Source organism: Denticeps clupeoides, chromosome 17, assembly GCF_900700375.1.
Source record: "Denticeps clupeoides chromosome 17, fDenClu1.1, whole genome shotgun sequence".
In the NCBI taxonomy this organism is placed as follows: domain Eukaryota; kingdom Metazoa; phylum Chordata; class Actinopteri; order Clupeiformes; family Denticipitidae; genus Denticeps; species Denticeps clupeoides.
Window position 1 is genome coordinate 12032700 of NC_041723.1, and position 15884 is coordinate 12048583.

At 46.3% G+C, this 15884-nt stretch overlaps 2 protein-coding genes across 2 annotated transcripts; both read left to right on the top strand.

The window, feature by feature from the left end:
• The first annotated feature begins 311 nt into the window (after positions 1 to 311).
• Positions 312 to 9169, top strand: ireb2 (iron-responsive element binding protein 2). Its single transcript, XM_028957904.1, has 22 exons — positions 312 to 379; positions 2070 to 2165; positions 2366 to 2531; positions 2667 to 2804; positions 2887 to 3087; positions 3160 to 3229; positions 3372 to 3555; positions 3962 to 4101; positions 4185 to 4356; positions 4441 to 4541; positions 4631 to 4747; positions 4843 to 5002; positions 5145 to 5280; positions 5390 to 5474; positions 5571 to 5727; positions 5815 to 5939; positions 6039 to 6143; positions 6219 to 6361; positions 6851 to 6998; positions 7090 to 7212; positions 7462 to 7647; positions 7738 to 9169. Exons 1-22 carry the CDS (start codon positions 313 to 315, stop codon positions 7849 to 7851), a joined length of 2934 nt encoding a protein of 977 aa, XP_028813737.1. The 5' UTR covers position 312; the 3' UTR covers positions 7852 to 9169.
• A 304-nt stretch (positions 9170 to 9473) lies between these two features.
• On the top strand, positions 9474 to 15070 carry psma4 (proteasome 20S subunit alpha 4). The gene is made up of 9 exons (XM_028958100.1): positions 9474 to 9563; positions 10317 to 10341; positions 10440 to 10482; positions 10595 to 10757; positions 12590 to 12667; positions 12887 to 12975; positions 13425 to 13555; positions 13916 to 14039; positions 14805 to 15070. The coding sequence occupies exons 2-9, from the start codon at positions 10339 to 10341 to the stop codon at positions 14957 to 14959; spliced, it is 786 nt and encodes a 261-aa protein (XP_028813933.1). The 5' UTR covers positions 9474 to 9563; positions 10317 to 10338; the 3' UTR covers positions 14960 to 15070.
• Positions 15071 to 15884: the final 814 nt, after the last annotated feature.

Sequence of the window (15884 nt, forward strand, 5' to 3'; positions counted from 1 at the left end):
AACTTCGGCAACCAATCAAGACATTTATCTACAAAACCAGTCACCGAATGCCCTAGCTAAAAATCTGTGGGACAGAGGTTATTCTAGAATCTAGAATAATAGCGCATCATTGCTTGAATTCTGATCAAATCCATTTATTGCGAATAATGTACAAATGTGCATAATGTAAAGTTGTTTATTATAGGCTGGTAAAAAAACTTGGTAAACACGACATGATTTGTTTCTTCCCGTCATCGTGCGTCGTTGCGTAAGTGGGCGGGGCCTCGGTGTCTCGCCGCGCTGTGATTGGTCCGATCTCGGGGAGGCGTTGTCATGTGCAGGGCGAGCGGAGTCGTGTGCATTTCAGAAGTCATCATGGCGCTCACTTCCTCGCCCGAAGGTAAGAAAGCTTGCGTGGGACCGGCCAGCGGAACCCGTCGGACGCCGAGACGCGGTGTTGTTTGACGCGCTGCCTTTTCGTAACCTTCGGTCCGACGGTCGGTCGCTTTGTTGCCGGGCAGACGCCGTGCGCCGCCGGCTCGCTGGGCGGAAGAGCCGGGCTTGTTGTGACATGTAGCCGGCCGGCTAACGAGCTAGCTTCACCCCGCTCCCTTCATCATTCCCTGTCAGCGCAGCACCTGGCCGGACGGCTCAGTGCGGGAAATGCAAACTAGCCGGCGCCATTAATACAAATGTTAGACAGGACGAACAATGGAAAGGAACAAGCCCGTCTCTCTCTGTCCCTTTACATTAACGTCAATGGCTGGATTCTTTTCGTGCGATATCCTGAACCACGATCCATGTCAAGTAGCCGGAGTGCAGCACTGTCCCCTCTCGCTAATCTCCGGGCAGCATGTGAGCCCCGAGTGTTGTAGGGTGGCGGCGATAAGGGGAGCGTGTCCCTCCCTTTCCTCTGCAGACGAGGTGCAATTTTTTTTTTTTTTTTTTAAATGGACATGACTATACATGGAATGTCTTTTTGTTTTTCTTCTGGTTGATTCTCAAAGCAAGAATTACCGGTTCGACCTGTTCTTACCCAAACTTGAGTTCCCGGGCACGACAGCTTTTTACAAACGCAGTTCAAGGGTTCTGAAAAGAACTAAAATATTATCCTGCGGATAATATACTGTGATTGAATAGTAGTATGGCATAATAACACTGGCACTCTGAAGCCTTTCCTTTTAAAATACGTTTACAAAAAATACCAAGGTGTGCACACTTGTTAACTGCTAGTCTTAATACACCGGGCATCTCTCCATCCCTCACGCTAGATAGCGTTTGAAGTGCTGCCGCCGCTCCTGCTCTCTGGAATTTGCTGCCCTCCGACATCCGCAACGCGCCCGGTCTTTTCAAGATCCAGCGGAAAACCTGCCTCTTCGCCGAGGCCTTCGGGCTCCGAGCTGACGCCGATTGTTTTTGTCACCTCAGCGAAGCACACGTTGCACACAACAAGATGTCGACTGCTTTTAACCCATCACCCTTGGTGAGCAGTGGGCAGCCATGACAGGCGCCCGGGGAGCAGTGTGTGGGGACGGGACCTTAGTGTCACCTCGACTGTTTGGGAGTTAAACCCGCAACCTTCTTGGTTACCCGCTAGGCCACCTCTGCCATGACTGACCTTGTGTTCCTTGAAAGGAGCTGTACAAATTGAAGTTGTTCGCTGGAATGCTGATGGCAAATCGAAATCTGTGAGAGAGATTTGACAGGGAAATGAAACGGAGTCGCCTCGGTGTCGATTAAAACGGGCCAGTTTCCAGTTTGAACCTTTGAGAGCAGGGAGCGGAGCCAAGTGCCCTCTCTTCAAACAGCCCTTTGAGCTCAGAAGAGGCTGGCGGTGCACGTGCGGCACGGAAGCTGTTTACGCCACCAGCTTTTACAAATCTGCAGAGCGCTGGGGGAGAGGAAGAGAACAGATGTAACATTTTCCCCGTCTAAATGTCATTTGTACGGATGGCTAACAGATCAAACACTTGAATGTCTGAATTTCGCTGGCATGTGTTCGGATTAAAGATTACAGGCACTGAAAATAAGTGTTTTTATTGATCTTATGCACATTCCTGCTTTACATTTTTGGTTCATGTTCTTTTCAGATCATCCTTTCAGTAATTTAATCGATTCAATCACAAATGAGAAGGGTGAAGATGGAAAATATTTCAATCCTTTGAAGCTGAATGATCCTAGATATGGTGAGTTGTTTTTAAGACACGATAAGGAAATCAGCGCAGGCAAATAGGTCTGGGATTGCAGTAGGGCAGAAAACAGTATGGCGACATAGTGTTATTCTGTACCAAACACCTAAACGTGTGTGTTTTATGGAGGAACTGAAAACTTAAACTTAAAAAATGCACGTTTTTTTTTTTTTATCTTAAAATTTCTGTCCCCACAGAGAAACTGCCATTGTCCATTCGCATCCTGTTGGAAGCCGCTGTACGCAAGTGCGATGGCTTTTACGTTAAGAAGGAAGATGTTCTGGCCATACTGGACTGGCAGCATCAGCAGGGTGTGGCGGAGGTGCCTTTCGCCCCAGCTCGTGTCCTGCTGCAGGACTTCACGTAAGTGACATACGTCCGTTGTGCGCAGCTGACGCGGTGGTGTGTAGTGCACGTTTTGCCCCCTGGGCAGCGTGCATGAAATGTTGTGGTGAGTGGATTTGCGCTTGGTGCCGCAACTGCTGACTGTTGCCACAGGGGGATACCTGCCATGGTGGATCTGGCTGCTATGAGGGACGCTGTCGCCAAGTATGGAGAGGACCCCAACCTCGTCAATCCAAAGTGTCCCACAGATCTCATTGTGGATCATGCTCTGCAGATCGACTTCAGTAAATGGTAAAAATGTTTTGGCCTTTACGTTCTTTACCTTTCGCAGCAGAGCTTTGGACTGTTGTAAAACAAGCTTGCTTGTCCACAGTGCCATACAGAACGCCCCCAACCCGGGTGGAGGGGACAGTCATTCGGCAAAGCCTCCCCACCGGGGCAGCCAGTGCAGCGGACAACGTGGCTGCAGCAAAGGAGTCTGCAGCGACCTGCCTTCTACCTCTGGAAAAGCTACTTCTGTCCAGATTGAAAACACCCCTCTTCTTTGCCCGTTCCATCTCCAACCTGTCTCTGAGTAAGAAGGAGCTTTTTAAAATATCAGGTGCAGTTAGCTGCCCAGTACACTTAATGTCTTTGTTCATGGCAGGCCTGAAACTGCTGTCAGGAACCAAGAGATGGAGCTCATCAGAAATAAGGAGAGGCTGCAGTTCTTCAAGGTAGTCCAAGATCTTCTGGTTGCATGCTAAGACATTCTTCAAATGCGTCAGAATGTATCATGTACTGTGGTTTTTGTAATTCTGTTTTTTAAAGTGTACTTTCAGTGATGGTTTGGTTCCTCCTTTTTTTTTTTTTCCTCAGTGGTGCTCCAAAGCTTTTAGAAATGTGAATGTGGTCCCTCCAGACTTTGCTGCCGTGCATCAGGTCAACCTTGAGTACATATCCCGGGTGGTTCAAGAAAGCGATGGCTTCCTTTTCCCCGATAGTGTGGTGGGCACAGACTCTCACACCACCATGATAAACGGCCTTGGGATTCTTGGCTGGGGTGAGAAAGCAGAGATTTCCCTTCCTTGTTCTGGTTACCCAGCAAACGGGGGTATTCCCCAGACGTTTGTGACATCCCCACAAATGTTCACCGATGGACGTCGGTGGGACGTTATTACTTTGTTACACAATGACCAAATGAGGACAAAGAAATATAATGTGGCATAAAGCCTGGCTCAGACTCATTGTGTGTGGAGTTTGCGTGCTCTCCCTGTGTGGCGTTCACCGGTTTCCTCCTGCCATTAGACTGCACCAACACTATAATTGGTGACACTAAATTGTCCGTAGGTGAGAGTGAATGGTGTGTGCGGGCCCTGTGTCCTGGGCTTTTGCGTAAAAAGGACTAATCCGGTATAGAAAGTGAGAGGATGTCGTTTTGTTCTGAAGGATCTTTCTGTTTGTCACAGGAGTGGGTGGTATTGAGTCAGAAGCTGTAATGCTTGGCCAGCCGGTGTCTTTAACTCTTCCAAAGGTGGTGGGTTGCAAGCTGGTTGGATCCATCAGCGCCCTCGCAACATCCATAGACATCGTGTTGGGAATCACGAAGGTATTAATTTAATTTGAATGTGGAGTTGATTGGAAACATGTTCTCCACCAGATTTTAATTCACTTTACCCGTTCTCTCAACAGCACCTTCGCCAAGCAGGGATCGCAGGGAAATTTGTGGAATTCTTCGGCCCTGGGGTCTCTCAGCTCTCCATCCCAGATAGAACAACCATCGCCAACATGTGCCCAGAGTACAGTGCCACTGTTAGCTTCTTCCCTGTAGATGATGTCACACTGAAGCACTTTAAGAAAACCAGTAAGGAGTGATCTGTTCACAGCTTTCAACGATAAATAAAACATTTCAAGGCTAGTGCTGAACATCTTTTTTTTGTGTCGTCAGACTTCACTGAAGAAAAACTTGAGATGATGGAAGCCTACCTGAAGGCTGTGAAGTTGTATAGGGGTTATCAGGAGCAGTCCGAAGACCCACAGTATTCTGAGGTATAGGACTAAATAGTCACTCTGCAGAATGTCTTTCACGTATTCCTGGTTGTCCAGCTGTAACTTGTTGCCTTTGGTTTGGTCACCAGGTCGTCGAGATCAACCTCGGCTCCATCGTGCCGCATGTGAGTGGGCCTAAACGTCCCCAGGACAGAGTCGCTGTGAGCGACATGAAGCAGGACTTCCTCAGCTGTCTCAGTGAGAAGGTGATTTTAAAAAACGCTCTTTTCATTGAAAAATCTGCGTGGCTTCTCGGGGTTTAAGGATGTTAACCGCACATGATACTGTGTGGAAATTCTAGGTGTGTTTTAAGGGGTTCCACATCCCCCCAGAGAAACAGGAGACACTGGTGCCCTTCCAGCATGGCGGCAAGGAGTACCAGCTTGCGCACGGCTCCGTTGTCATCGCTGCAGTCATCAGCTGCACCAACAACTGCAACCCGTCAGTGATGCTGACTGCAGGTGGGCCGTTCGGTGCGATCAGCCGGTAACTGGTCCTGTTATGCCACCTTTACTTCTATCTAAAAGCCTCGCGGTCACTAATCACGGCCTCAGTGTTGCTAGGGAGTTGATGTGAATTCGTGGTGTGTTTTCTGGCAACAAGGTTTACTGGCCAAGAAAGCGGTGGAGGTGGGTCTCGCGGTGAAGCCTTACATCAGAACCAGCCTGGCTCCGGGGAGCGGGATGGTGACCCACTACCTCAATACCAGTGGGGTGCTGCCTTACCTTAGCCAGCTAGGGTGAGTGTTCCCTGAGCGTTGTGTGTCCGGAACATCTGGAACGCTCAGACTCACACGATACATTATAATTAACAAATTGTGTGTTTTTTTTGTTTTTTTTTTTTATTAGGTTTGAAGTGATTGGCTATGGATGTGCCACGTGTGTTGGAAACACAGCCCCGTTGCCTGAAACCGTTGTGGGTGCCATTAAACAGGTACAGCATCCTGTTTGATTTCGTTTCTTTTTCTCAGCCGACATGCCACAAGGAGACTGTGTAGAGTTCCTGAGCGCTTTGCTGTCTTCGTTGTAGGGCGATTTGATTGCATGCGGAGTGCTGTCTGGAAACAGGCACTTTGAAGGACGCCTTTGTGACTGCGTACGAGCCAACTACCTTGCGTCACCACCGCTTGTGGTGGCTTACGCCATTGCGGGCACAGTGAGCATTGATTTTGAGAGAGACCCTTTAGGTAAGACTGTGTTGCAGCGATGAGATCCCGCTAATATTCATGCGTTGTTGATCTTTCGCTGAACTGAGACTGTGTCTTTTTAAATAGGAGTAAACGCTGATGGCAAACCAGTGTTCCTCAGTGACGTGTGGCCTTCAAGGGAGGAGGTCCAGCATGTGGAGGAGCACACAGTTATCTCCAGCATATTTCAGGACGTCGGAGTTAGGGCGGAGGTGGGTGTGTCAGTCTGAATCGATCGCTGTTTGTAATTGTAGTCTATGTAGCTGTGATGGTATTGATCATTTGGGGTGTTTTTGTTCTGTCTTTTCCAGAAAGGGAACAAATTTTGGAACAACATAGACTGTTCAGAATCTGTTCTTTTCCAGTGGGATCCCAAATCAACGTACATTCGGTGTCCGCCGTTCTTTAGCAATTTAGTAAGTGGAGTAGATCGGCGTATACCTGGTCTCTGAATGGAATGAATGGCGTTAACTGTCCCTTCCTTTGTCCAGACTAAGGAGTGCTTGGCCCCTCAGTCGATAGACAACGCTCACGCTCTGCTCTTCCTGGGGGATAAGGTGACCACCGATCACATCTCCCCCGCTGGCAGCATTGCTCGGGTCAGTGCTGCTGCCAAGTATCTACAAAGCAAGCGGTGAGTGTCTGCCGCCCAATTGTGATTTTGTACAGGTTTGGGTTAAAAAATTTACTTTTCATGAATGAAAGGATCTTGTTTACTTTTGTCCTGCTACAGGACTGCATTTCTCTCTCTCTCTCTCTCTCTCTCTTTTTTTAACTCATCCAGCTAATGCGTCGAGAACATCTTGTGTCCAAACGTTGTGAAATGCATGTTATGATCTCAGAATGGTCCTTAAGCACCATAGTCAGCGGGCAAAATAAGGATCTAGAGCTTTGCAGATTACAGTGTGATCTGGCTGCTGCATGGTGTGACTTGTCTTCCTGATGGTGGAAAATCTGGGTGGCGCCTGTCTGCACAATGCCAATGTGGAAGAACTGGCCTGTGTGTGTGTGTGTGTGTGCAGAGGCACATAATCTGCAATGAATTAGCAGTCTGTCCACGGCTGCTTCGTTTGTCATTCCCACTGTTTTTATTATTATAATAATTATTATTTTAATCCTTCAGTCTCACACCTCGTGAGTTTAACTCCTACGGTGCCAGGAGAGGAAACGATGCTGTGATGACTCGAGGCACGTTCGCCAGCATCAAGCTCCAGAACCGCTTCATTGGCAAAACCGGACCTAAAACCCTTCATGTTCCATCTGGGCAGACGGTAAGCAAGTCAACCCAGACCAGTGCTGTAACTAGCAGGGACTGTGAACTCTTGAGGTTTCATTTACGCAACTTTGTGCCATATGTTGCAGATGGATGTGTTTGAAGCAGCCGAACGTTACCAGAAGGATGGAATTCCTCTTATCATTCTGGCTGGAAAGGAGTACGGATCAGGAAGCTCACGTGATTGGGCAGCTAAGGGACCCTATCTCCTGGTAAGGTTCCAACATTCCTTCTTTTATGAGATCAATGCATGGCAAGTCATGAAATCATTTTTTAGACATCAAGAGCGGTGTTGATTCTGGCCACATGCTCCATTCCAGGCACGCTCTGATAAGAGCACGCAGAAATAAGGCATTCGTACTTTATATAAGGATCTTTACACAAGTAGATAAAAATGAGATTAAGCCTGAAACGTGATGTTTCTGTGAGGTTTGCTCTGAATGTGTCTGGGTTTGCTCTAGGGTGTTAAAGCGGTGATTGCTGAGAGCTTTGAGAAGATTCACAGAAACCACCTTGTCGGCATGGGCATCATTCCCCTTCAGTTCCGGCCGGGGGAAACCGCTGACACACTGGAGCTAAGTGGCAAAGAGAGATTCTCCATTTCCATCCCACAAGAGATCGCCCCTAAACAAGAAATTACAATCAAGGTAAACATAAAAAAGGACATTTCAGCTCAGTCTGGTACAGGAAGTATCCTAACGGCTCACCTAGCTCAACCTCTTTTCTCTCCCCCCCAGACAAGTTCCGGAAAGACCTTCAAGGTGACTGCTCTGTTCGAGAGTGAGATGGACGTGGCGTTTTACAGACATGGCGGCATCCTCCGATATGTGGCACAGCGGATGCTGCAGTAGCTTGTAGAGACTGTCCTGACCTCACAGGGTGTTTTCAGAGCCTGCGCACAGCACAGAGGGCTGACCGCGACCCCCTCACGCTCTCGCTAAACAGACCTGCAACGAGGATGGGGGGCTTTTGGCACTAGCCGTAGTTCCATCTGAGCAACCAGACTGACATTTGACCGACTCGGGGCCTGAAGAGGCGTCTGTGCGCTCGGATCTGGCCCGGATTAATGCTGCACGCGCTGCCTGTCGACTCCCCGGACTGCGTGCGGCCTGGGAGGCCTGCATTCATGCACTTAACAAAAAAAAAAAAAAAAAAAAAAGATGTTGACTACAGTATGTGTTGGGCTGATCACCTGCGTCTGCAGTGTCTGCACAGAACACGCCCCCAATTTTTTTTGCTTTTGTTTTGATATTAACTGTTCCGTCATAACTGGTGCTGCTGGTGAGCGTGATGCCCTCCCCTCCCCTCCCCTCCCCTTCCCTTCGCTGGTGCTTTTTTTTTTTTTTTTTTCAGGCTGTTAACAAGGTTCTTCTCCACTCACCAAGACAACAGATCTCCAGTGTGTCCCTTACTCCTCCCCGGTCATTTAAAATCATGTGGAATCGTGACAGTATTTATTATTTCAAATATTATTTCACCCCTGTTCTCTGTGAAGTATGTTTTCTAAATGAAAGCACGCGCTTGTTTTTTTTGTTTTTTTTTTTAATCCGATCCATATCACATGACTGTTTTATCACTTATTTGGATATGTGTTGAGGCATTAATGATAAATGGCTGATGAATGCTAAACGCAGCAAACATCTTGAAGTAGTTCATGAACCTAAACGCATTGTATCTTTGCTCTCTGTTCCTTTCAGTACTGTTCATGGTCTTTGTCTGAAGCTGTGGGCTGTTCACTATGGGCTGTTTCTTTTCTAACAGTGCGAAAGACTATTAAAGAACTCACAGATAACAGTGGATTATGTTCCAAGTGTGTTTGGGTGTATGATGCTTCTGGTACAGCTCAGTTTGACTTTACAATGGTGGCTCAAGGGCGATGCTCGATATGCATTTCATTCTCTGTGTTGTGTAATTACGGATGTTAATGTGTGCATATTAGCTAAGTAACTGTCATTCTGGTGCATATGTTTAGTGTCCTTCAATGTCTTTACCACATTTTTACCGTTTGTAAAAGATGAAGAGTATGCAGTGATGGTGCACATTGCACAAACTAAACTAAGGCACTTGGCAAAAGGATGAAGGCAGGCATAAACGAAACATGTAATTTGGCAAAGCAGATACTGTACATATTTTTAATAAAGGCTAACAAACATGATTGGTTTTACTTTAGCTGTGTGTCTGGTGCAGAGTTGTGGAGGAGACTGCTCCGGCCTGCATCGTGCCCCCTTCATGAGCCCAAATCCCACTCTGTGACTGTGTCCAAAATCTGATTCATATTTTACATTACGTTCATTTAGGAGATTTACAGATGAGGTGTGCATGGACTAAAACAATAGCTGTACAGATTTATTATTTAGAAATGAAATAATCCGACCCGACGTCTGTGTGACGTTTAAAGAGCGGCCCCGGGATTGCGGACGCCCGCACGCGTTTCTCCTCCTGCCCACGCGGTGGCGCCGCTGAGTTTCCCCGCGCAGCGCCGCGCCGCGCCGGTCTTCTGAATTCGCTGGATCTTCTTCATGTTCAACCGGTGACAACACGCTAGCGACAGCCCGCGGGGACGGTACGAACGGGGCGCTCGTTGATCCTGAACGTCGTCGTTTTAAAAACGTGGGAGTGATGTGGGGAGGGGGCTTGTAGTCTTATCTCGGGCGTCGAAAACGGAGCAACGCGGTCTGCCGCGCCGCGATGTGCGTGGTCTCGTCAGGGAGTTAGCAGGCTGGCTAAAAGTTGCTGCTTCATGCTTGTCAGCATTTGATGCTTGTGCACCGACGATCCTCCCCGTGTGAAGCTTTAGCGGCGTTCGTAGATATGCGTCACGTTTCGTTCAGATCGGCCTTTTAATATCATTTTACGCGCGCCTTTCGTTTGTTGGGATTGTTGGTTAGCGGGGCTGGGCTAGTACTGCTAGCTCGGTGAGGTCCTCGCTTTCATTTTCTGTTTCGCGGTTTATGTTCGCTGATATCGGTTTCATGTGTTATGTACTGAAAACATTTACAGCATTTATCAGACGCCCTTAGTCAGTAGTTACAGGGACCCTGGAGACACTCAGGGTTAAGTGTCTTGCTCAGGGACACTGGTAGTAAGTGGGGTTCGAACCTGGGTCTTCTGGTTCATAGGCGAGTGTGTTTCCCGCGAGGCTACTACCTCCCTTATACACATCGCCAATTACATTACAATCAAATTATCTCTCTGTTTTGTAATCGCTTAAACAGCAATTGTGGTAACAGGAAGATGTATTTACTATTTATGCACGTTTGTAATTTGTTCCTTTTCCGCGGTTTGTAATTTTGCTTTTTCTGTTGTGTTTCTGCAGCCTGTGAAAAGAAGTTACGACCATGGTGAGTCTCAGCGGATCATAAAAATGACCCGAATACAGTTAATGTAATTAACAAACCACTTCTCTCTCTCCCTTCTCTTTTTATTTTTCCTTCTTTAGTCTCGCAGATATGATTCAAGAACTACTATATTTTCACCGGAGGGTAAGTACATTTACCAGGACATCCTTCTGCTTTGTACGTTCGTGTGTGACGCACTTTCGTAAAGTGTACTAACTGTTTTTTTTTATTTTTTATTATATATATTTTTTATTAGGACGCTTGTACCAGGTAGAATACGCCATGGAGGCCATCGGACACGCTGGTACATGTTTGGGCATTTTGGCCAACGATGGGGTGCTGCTGGCAGCCGAGAGGCGGAACATCCACAAGCTGCTGGATGAAGTTTTCTTCTCAGAGAAAATATACAAACTGAATGAGTGAGTGTTCTTGATCATTTGTGTCTGAAGACGCTTCCCGTATTGTCCGTATCATGGCTGAGATTATTACTATGTCTGGGATTCGGTTCCTCTGTAGCTGTTCTTTCTCTAAACACTAGATCACTCCATTAAGGTAGTCTGTAGGATAACTTGCGTCATATACAGTGTTTCAGAAAAGTGAGTTGGACTTATGATACTTATGATACAATTTAATTTGTAAACCAATTAACACAATTATACTTTATATTTAAAGTAGTATAACAGCGTCAATTTGCTTTTCCCTCAAAAAAAGGAAGTATGCATCCCTCAACAAATGTGAGTATGCCCCAAAGTGAAAATGTCCAAGCAGTTTCCCTCCCCGGTGACCAGTTAGTGTTACATGGTCTCAGACTCCCTCATACTGGTCACTGGCAGTTCAACATGCCAGAACTCTGAAGATCTGAAAAAAGGGCCAGACACTGCACACTGCATCAAACCGGTCTGCATGGCTGTCGCTCCAAAGGGAAGCCTCTTCTAAAGATGATGCACAAGAGTAGTTCAAGGACATGAATACTGGAACCATGAGCTGTGACCTGATGTGGCCAAAATACACTTATTTGGTTCAGAAGGTGTCAAGTGTGCTTGTGGCAGCAACCAGGTGAGGAGTACAAAGACAAGTGTGGCTTGCCTACAGTGAAGCATGGTGGTGGGAGTGTCGTGGTTTGATGCTGCGTGAGTGCTGCCGATACTGGGGAGCACAGTGCAGTATTCCAAGGTGATAAGCTATGGTTGAGAATTCCATTGGCAAACTGTGAAGCTTTGGTGAAATCCATGCCAGACAGAATTAAGGCAGTGCTAGAAAATAATGGTGACATTCCACATGGCATAGACAATTCAATAAAGTTATTTAGACTTATTTGGAGAGGTGATTATAATGCGAGACTATGTCAATCATCCTGTCACAACGGAATATGACAAGTACTTGTTCTGAACAGGCGTTGTCAGTTAATAGACACTCAGCATTGAAAAACTGATGCTAATTATCTGGGCAACCTTCTCTACCAGCAGTCAAGTTGTCGTTGTGTTGCAACATTAAAACAGAAGATGACTAACAAGAAGATTTCGTTACAAGTAGCAGAATTCCAGGATCCCTTTCCATTGGTTGCATTTTACTCCCTGCTATTTTCTGATTGGCTGGTAAGTGACAGTCTGTAGGACTCCAGTGGAGTTGTGCATGTTTTGTAACCTACAAATTATCCCCCCCCCCTGTGAGAAATTCATTGTGGATGACACTTGAGAGCCCTGCTTTGGGCACAATTTGGACCTTAGGGGTGCACTCACTTTTGTTGCCATCGCCTTAGACATGGCTTTGTGAAGAAATTTGCACTGTTATAGAAACTGTAAAGATCAATATAATATTTACGAAAATATCAGGGCTGTACTCACATTTGTAGAGTGTGTGTGAGAGATGTATAAACAACCTGAGTACAATATAAACCTGCACGGATCAGCCAAAACATTTACACCAACCATCTCATATGGAGTAGGAGTAGGGTCTCTCATGGGGAGACCCCCTCTGCCACCAAAACAGCCACAATGCTCATGTTTAACGTAACTAAGAAGAACAAGAAGCTCTATTTTGCGATATGAACAAATTCCAAGTTAACTTGCGATCTGTAGAAAACTGCTTTTGTTAGATTCGTATAGCTTGGGACATGCTTCACTATACTGTGAAGAATTGCTAGATTACAATTCCGGAGCGAGTCATACAAGTTGTCCAGCGGGAATTAGAATTTGAAAACCCGTCTAATGTCTCTGCTCTCATTCCCTTCGTTTGTGTCTGCTGGTGACAGGGACATGGCCTGCAGCGTGGCTGGAATCACGTCAGATGCCAATGTACTTACAAATGAGCTGAGACTAATTGCACAGAGGTGAGCAGGAGCTTTCACACACAAGGGTTTTGTAGTTTTTATGTTTACATCACCGCTTTCTGTTAAAAGTGCTTAGTCTTTTTTTTTTTATTGGAGCATTTCAGCATTTTTGGTGGTGACTATGAAAGGTTTTGCTGAAGAAATAACCTTTACTGAGCTAATGCGTGCGTAGAGTTGTTTTTGTCGGGCTTGCTGACGTAAAGGCTTTGCTGTCTCCAGATACTTACTGCAGTACCAGGAGCCCATCCCCTGTGAGCAGCTAGTGACAGCCTTGTGTGACATCAAGCAAGCCTACACCCAGTTTGGAGGTACAGTGCCGTGGTTACCGAACGCCGCGTTCTTGCTGCATTGATGGAGCTGATTCAGCTCCTTCCTAATTAGCTGATTGGCTAATGCAGGCAGGTAGAGCAGCATCAGTAAACCGCAGCGGACCCAGCCAGTGTCAATGTCAATGGATGCAGCCGAACAAGGGGCTTTCTGTACAATACAGAGAAAGCCAAAGCTGTCGGCTTTGGAGGGCAATCTGTGTCCTCAGACAGTAATTAAGACTTTCTCAGTTGTATTAAAACATACAGATCTGTGTTCTATCTAGAATAGATCTAGAATTTGGTGAGTATTGGCAGTGTAATACTGGCATTAAATGCGTGAGGCGTAAATGTTTCTTGAAATATTATGAGCAGCTAGAAGCAGTAAGATCTGCGTCTTTATCTTGAATTAAATTGGCATGTGTATTTTTTTTTTTTTTTGTTTACCACAGGAAAGAGGCCTTTTGGAGTGTCTTTGCTTTACATGGGTTGGGATAAGCACTATGGTTTCCAGCTTTACCAGAGTGATCCCAGTGGAAATTACGGCGGCTGGAAGGCCACCTGCATTGGAAACAACAGTGCGGTGCGTCAGACTGTTTATAGGCTGAATGACTGCTATGAATGTAACTGTGAAGTTAGATTTCAATAGAGCTTTAACCGTGTTCAGTAGTATTTGATAAGTAAATAGTTCAGCTATTACCAGCACCCTGTCCATGCTGACCACACGAGGGCTCCAGTGAGCATTTTGTTGCCTCTGAACAATCGGGAACATCATGTTCCATATGCTGCATGTGCATCAGTGGTTTGGGACACATTATCTTTCAGAAAGAGAGAATATATATTTTAATCATATGTTGTGAACGCTTAACGATATTGAGATGTTATGTGGGCAGAAATGTACATTTGAATGCATGTTTTGTGTATGTTTTGTTTTTTTCTTTAGGCTGCTGTATCTATGCTGAAGCAGGACTATAAAGAGGGAGAGATGAATCTGTCCTCCGCCCTTGCTCTGGCTGTTAAAGTGCTGAATAAGACCATGGATGTGAGCAAGCTCTCTGCAGAAAAAGGTGTGTGTGCATTTTAGGGAGTGAGCTTCATGAACACATAGATGTATGAATTCTAACACTCAAAAGTGAACAGTGACAGCCCTCGTTATGTTATATCTGCATTATTTTACCGTTGGTCCAGCAATTAAAAAAAAATAAATAAAAAAAAATCCTTTTCAATGTAATTTCAAAATAATATTTTCTGGTTTATCAAAAACTCTTTACACTAATTCCTTTATTTGAAAGGCCTATTTGCAGTCCATGAATGAGTGAGCAAGCCTGCTGTGTGTTTTATGAAAATGTAGAATAGCTGAAAGATTAGGCCGATGGCTTTTCTGAAAATAGGACCAAAGACCTACATTGATTTGGTGGCACGTTCCGTTAATCCAGATCCACTTGACTGGTGGATAAATGGTGTTTTAATAATATTGCTGGATTTGCAGGGGTCTGTTTTACACGTGTGGATCTGTCTGTGCTTTCACAGTCTTTACTGACTGTAGTCTACTGACTAAAGCAAATTGAATCAGACCCATCCAGTTAATACCCAGTCTGGGTCGGACCAATGGTGGGCCAGTGGTGGCCTAGCGGGTAAGGAAACGGGCTTGTAATCAGAAGGTTGCTGGATTCTATCCCGAGCCGGCACGTCACCGCCCCCCACACACTGCTCCCCGGGAACCTGTCAGGGCTGGTTAAAAGCAGAGGACACAATTTGTTGTATCACCGTGTGCTGTGCTGCGCTGCAGTGTTTCACAATGACAATCACTTCACTGTCACTTCTACCCGCAGTCGAAATTGCCACACTGACGCGGGAGAACGGCAAAACCAGGATCAAGGTCTTGAAGCTGAAGGAGGTGGAGGAGCTGATCAAGAAGCATGAGGCAGAGGAGGCCAAGGCTGAGAAGGACAAGAAAGAGAAGGAGCAGAAGGAGAAAGACAAATAGTCTACATTTATCTTTTTTTTTTTTTGTTATTAAAATAATTTTTTTTTGTTCAAAGGCAAATTCCACAGCTCTGTCCTGTCAGCTTTATTAAATAAACCATTCATAGAGAAATGTGCACTGTGTGATTTCTGCTGTGTTCGCCTGTGGAAAGATCTAGACTGAACCTCTCCAGTAAGAAATGTGATTTACGGGATAAGATGGCCACGCCCTGAGAAAGCTTTTTGCGGTTTAGAGTGGATTAAGTAAATGATTCTTTTGACCCGTAGCTCCAGCACGCATGTGGGTTTCTGCGAAAAGCCGTATATTTTGGTGCAGTAACTGCATTCCAACTGAAGTGTATTATGTAAGGCCAACAGAAGATGGTGGTCACTGCTGCTCCCTAGAATCGGAGATTAGTTCACCCCCGCAGGATCTCCAGCATCCATCGCAGCAGTAAAAGAATTAAACTGATTATATATAAATAGTGCCTCTTAATTGCTTTCAATACCTGGGATTCCTTAGTGATGTAACCAAAATGCATTTGGCATGGGTGGCCAAGCTCAGCTAATGGAGATGCTGCTCCATTAAAACAGCAGATGTGCCTGGGGCCAACAGACCCTTGTACCTGGCAACGAGTCTGTGTGACCTGAGGTCGAGCGTTAAAAAAAAAAATGAGGGCAAGGTTAAGTAGCAGGATGGCCCCGGAGCCGCAGCGTGGCGGGCGGGGCGCCTGAAATAGCAGGAAAGATCATCACGCTCGGCGGCCCTGGATGCGAGCCAGCGCTTCATCTGGATTGGGACAAGCTGAGCGCTCCGCCTTAATCCGCCCGGAGGTTGGCGAGTGCGTCAGGCACCCAGAGGACGGCGGCATCGCCGCTCAATACTCACTGGCCATTGAGAAAACAAGGCCTCTCCTCTTCCCATTCAAAACCTCGCTGCCTCTGCA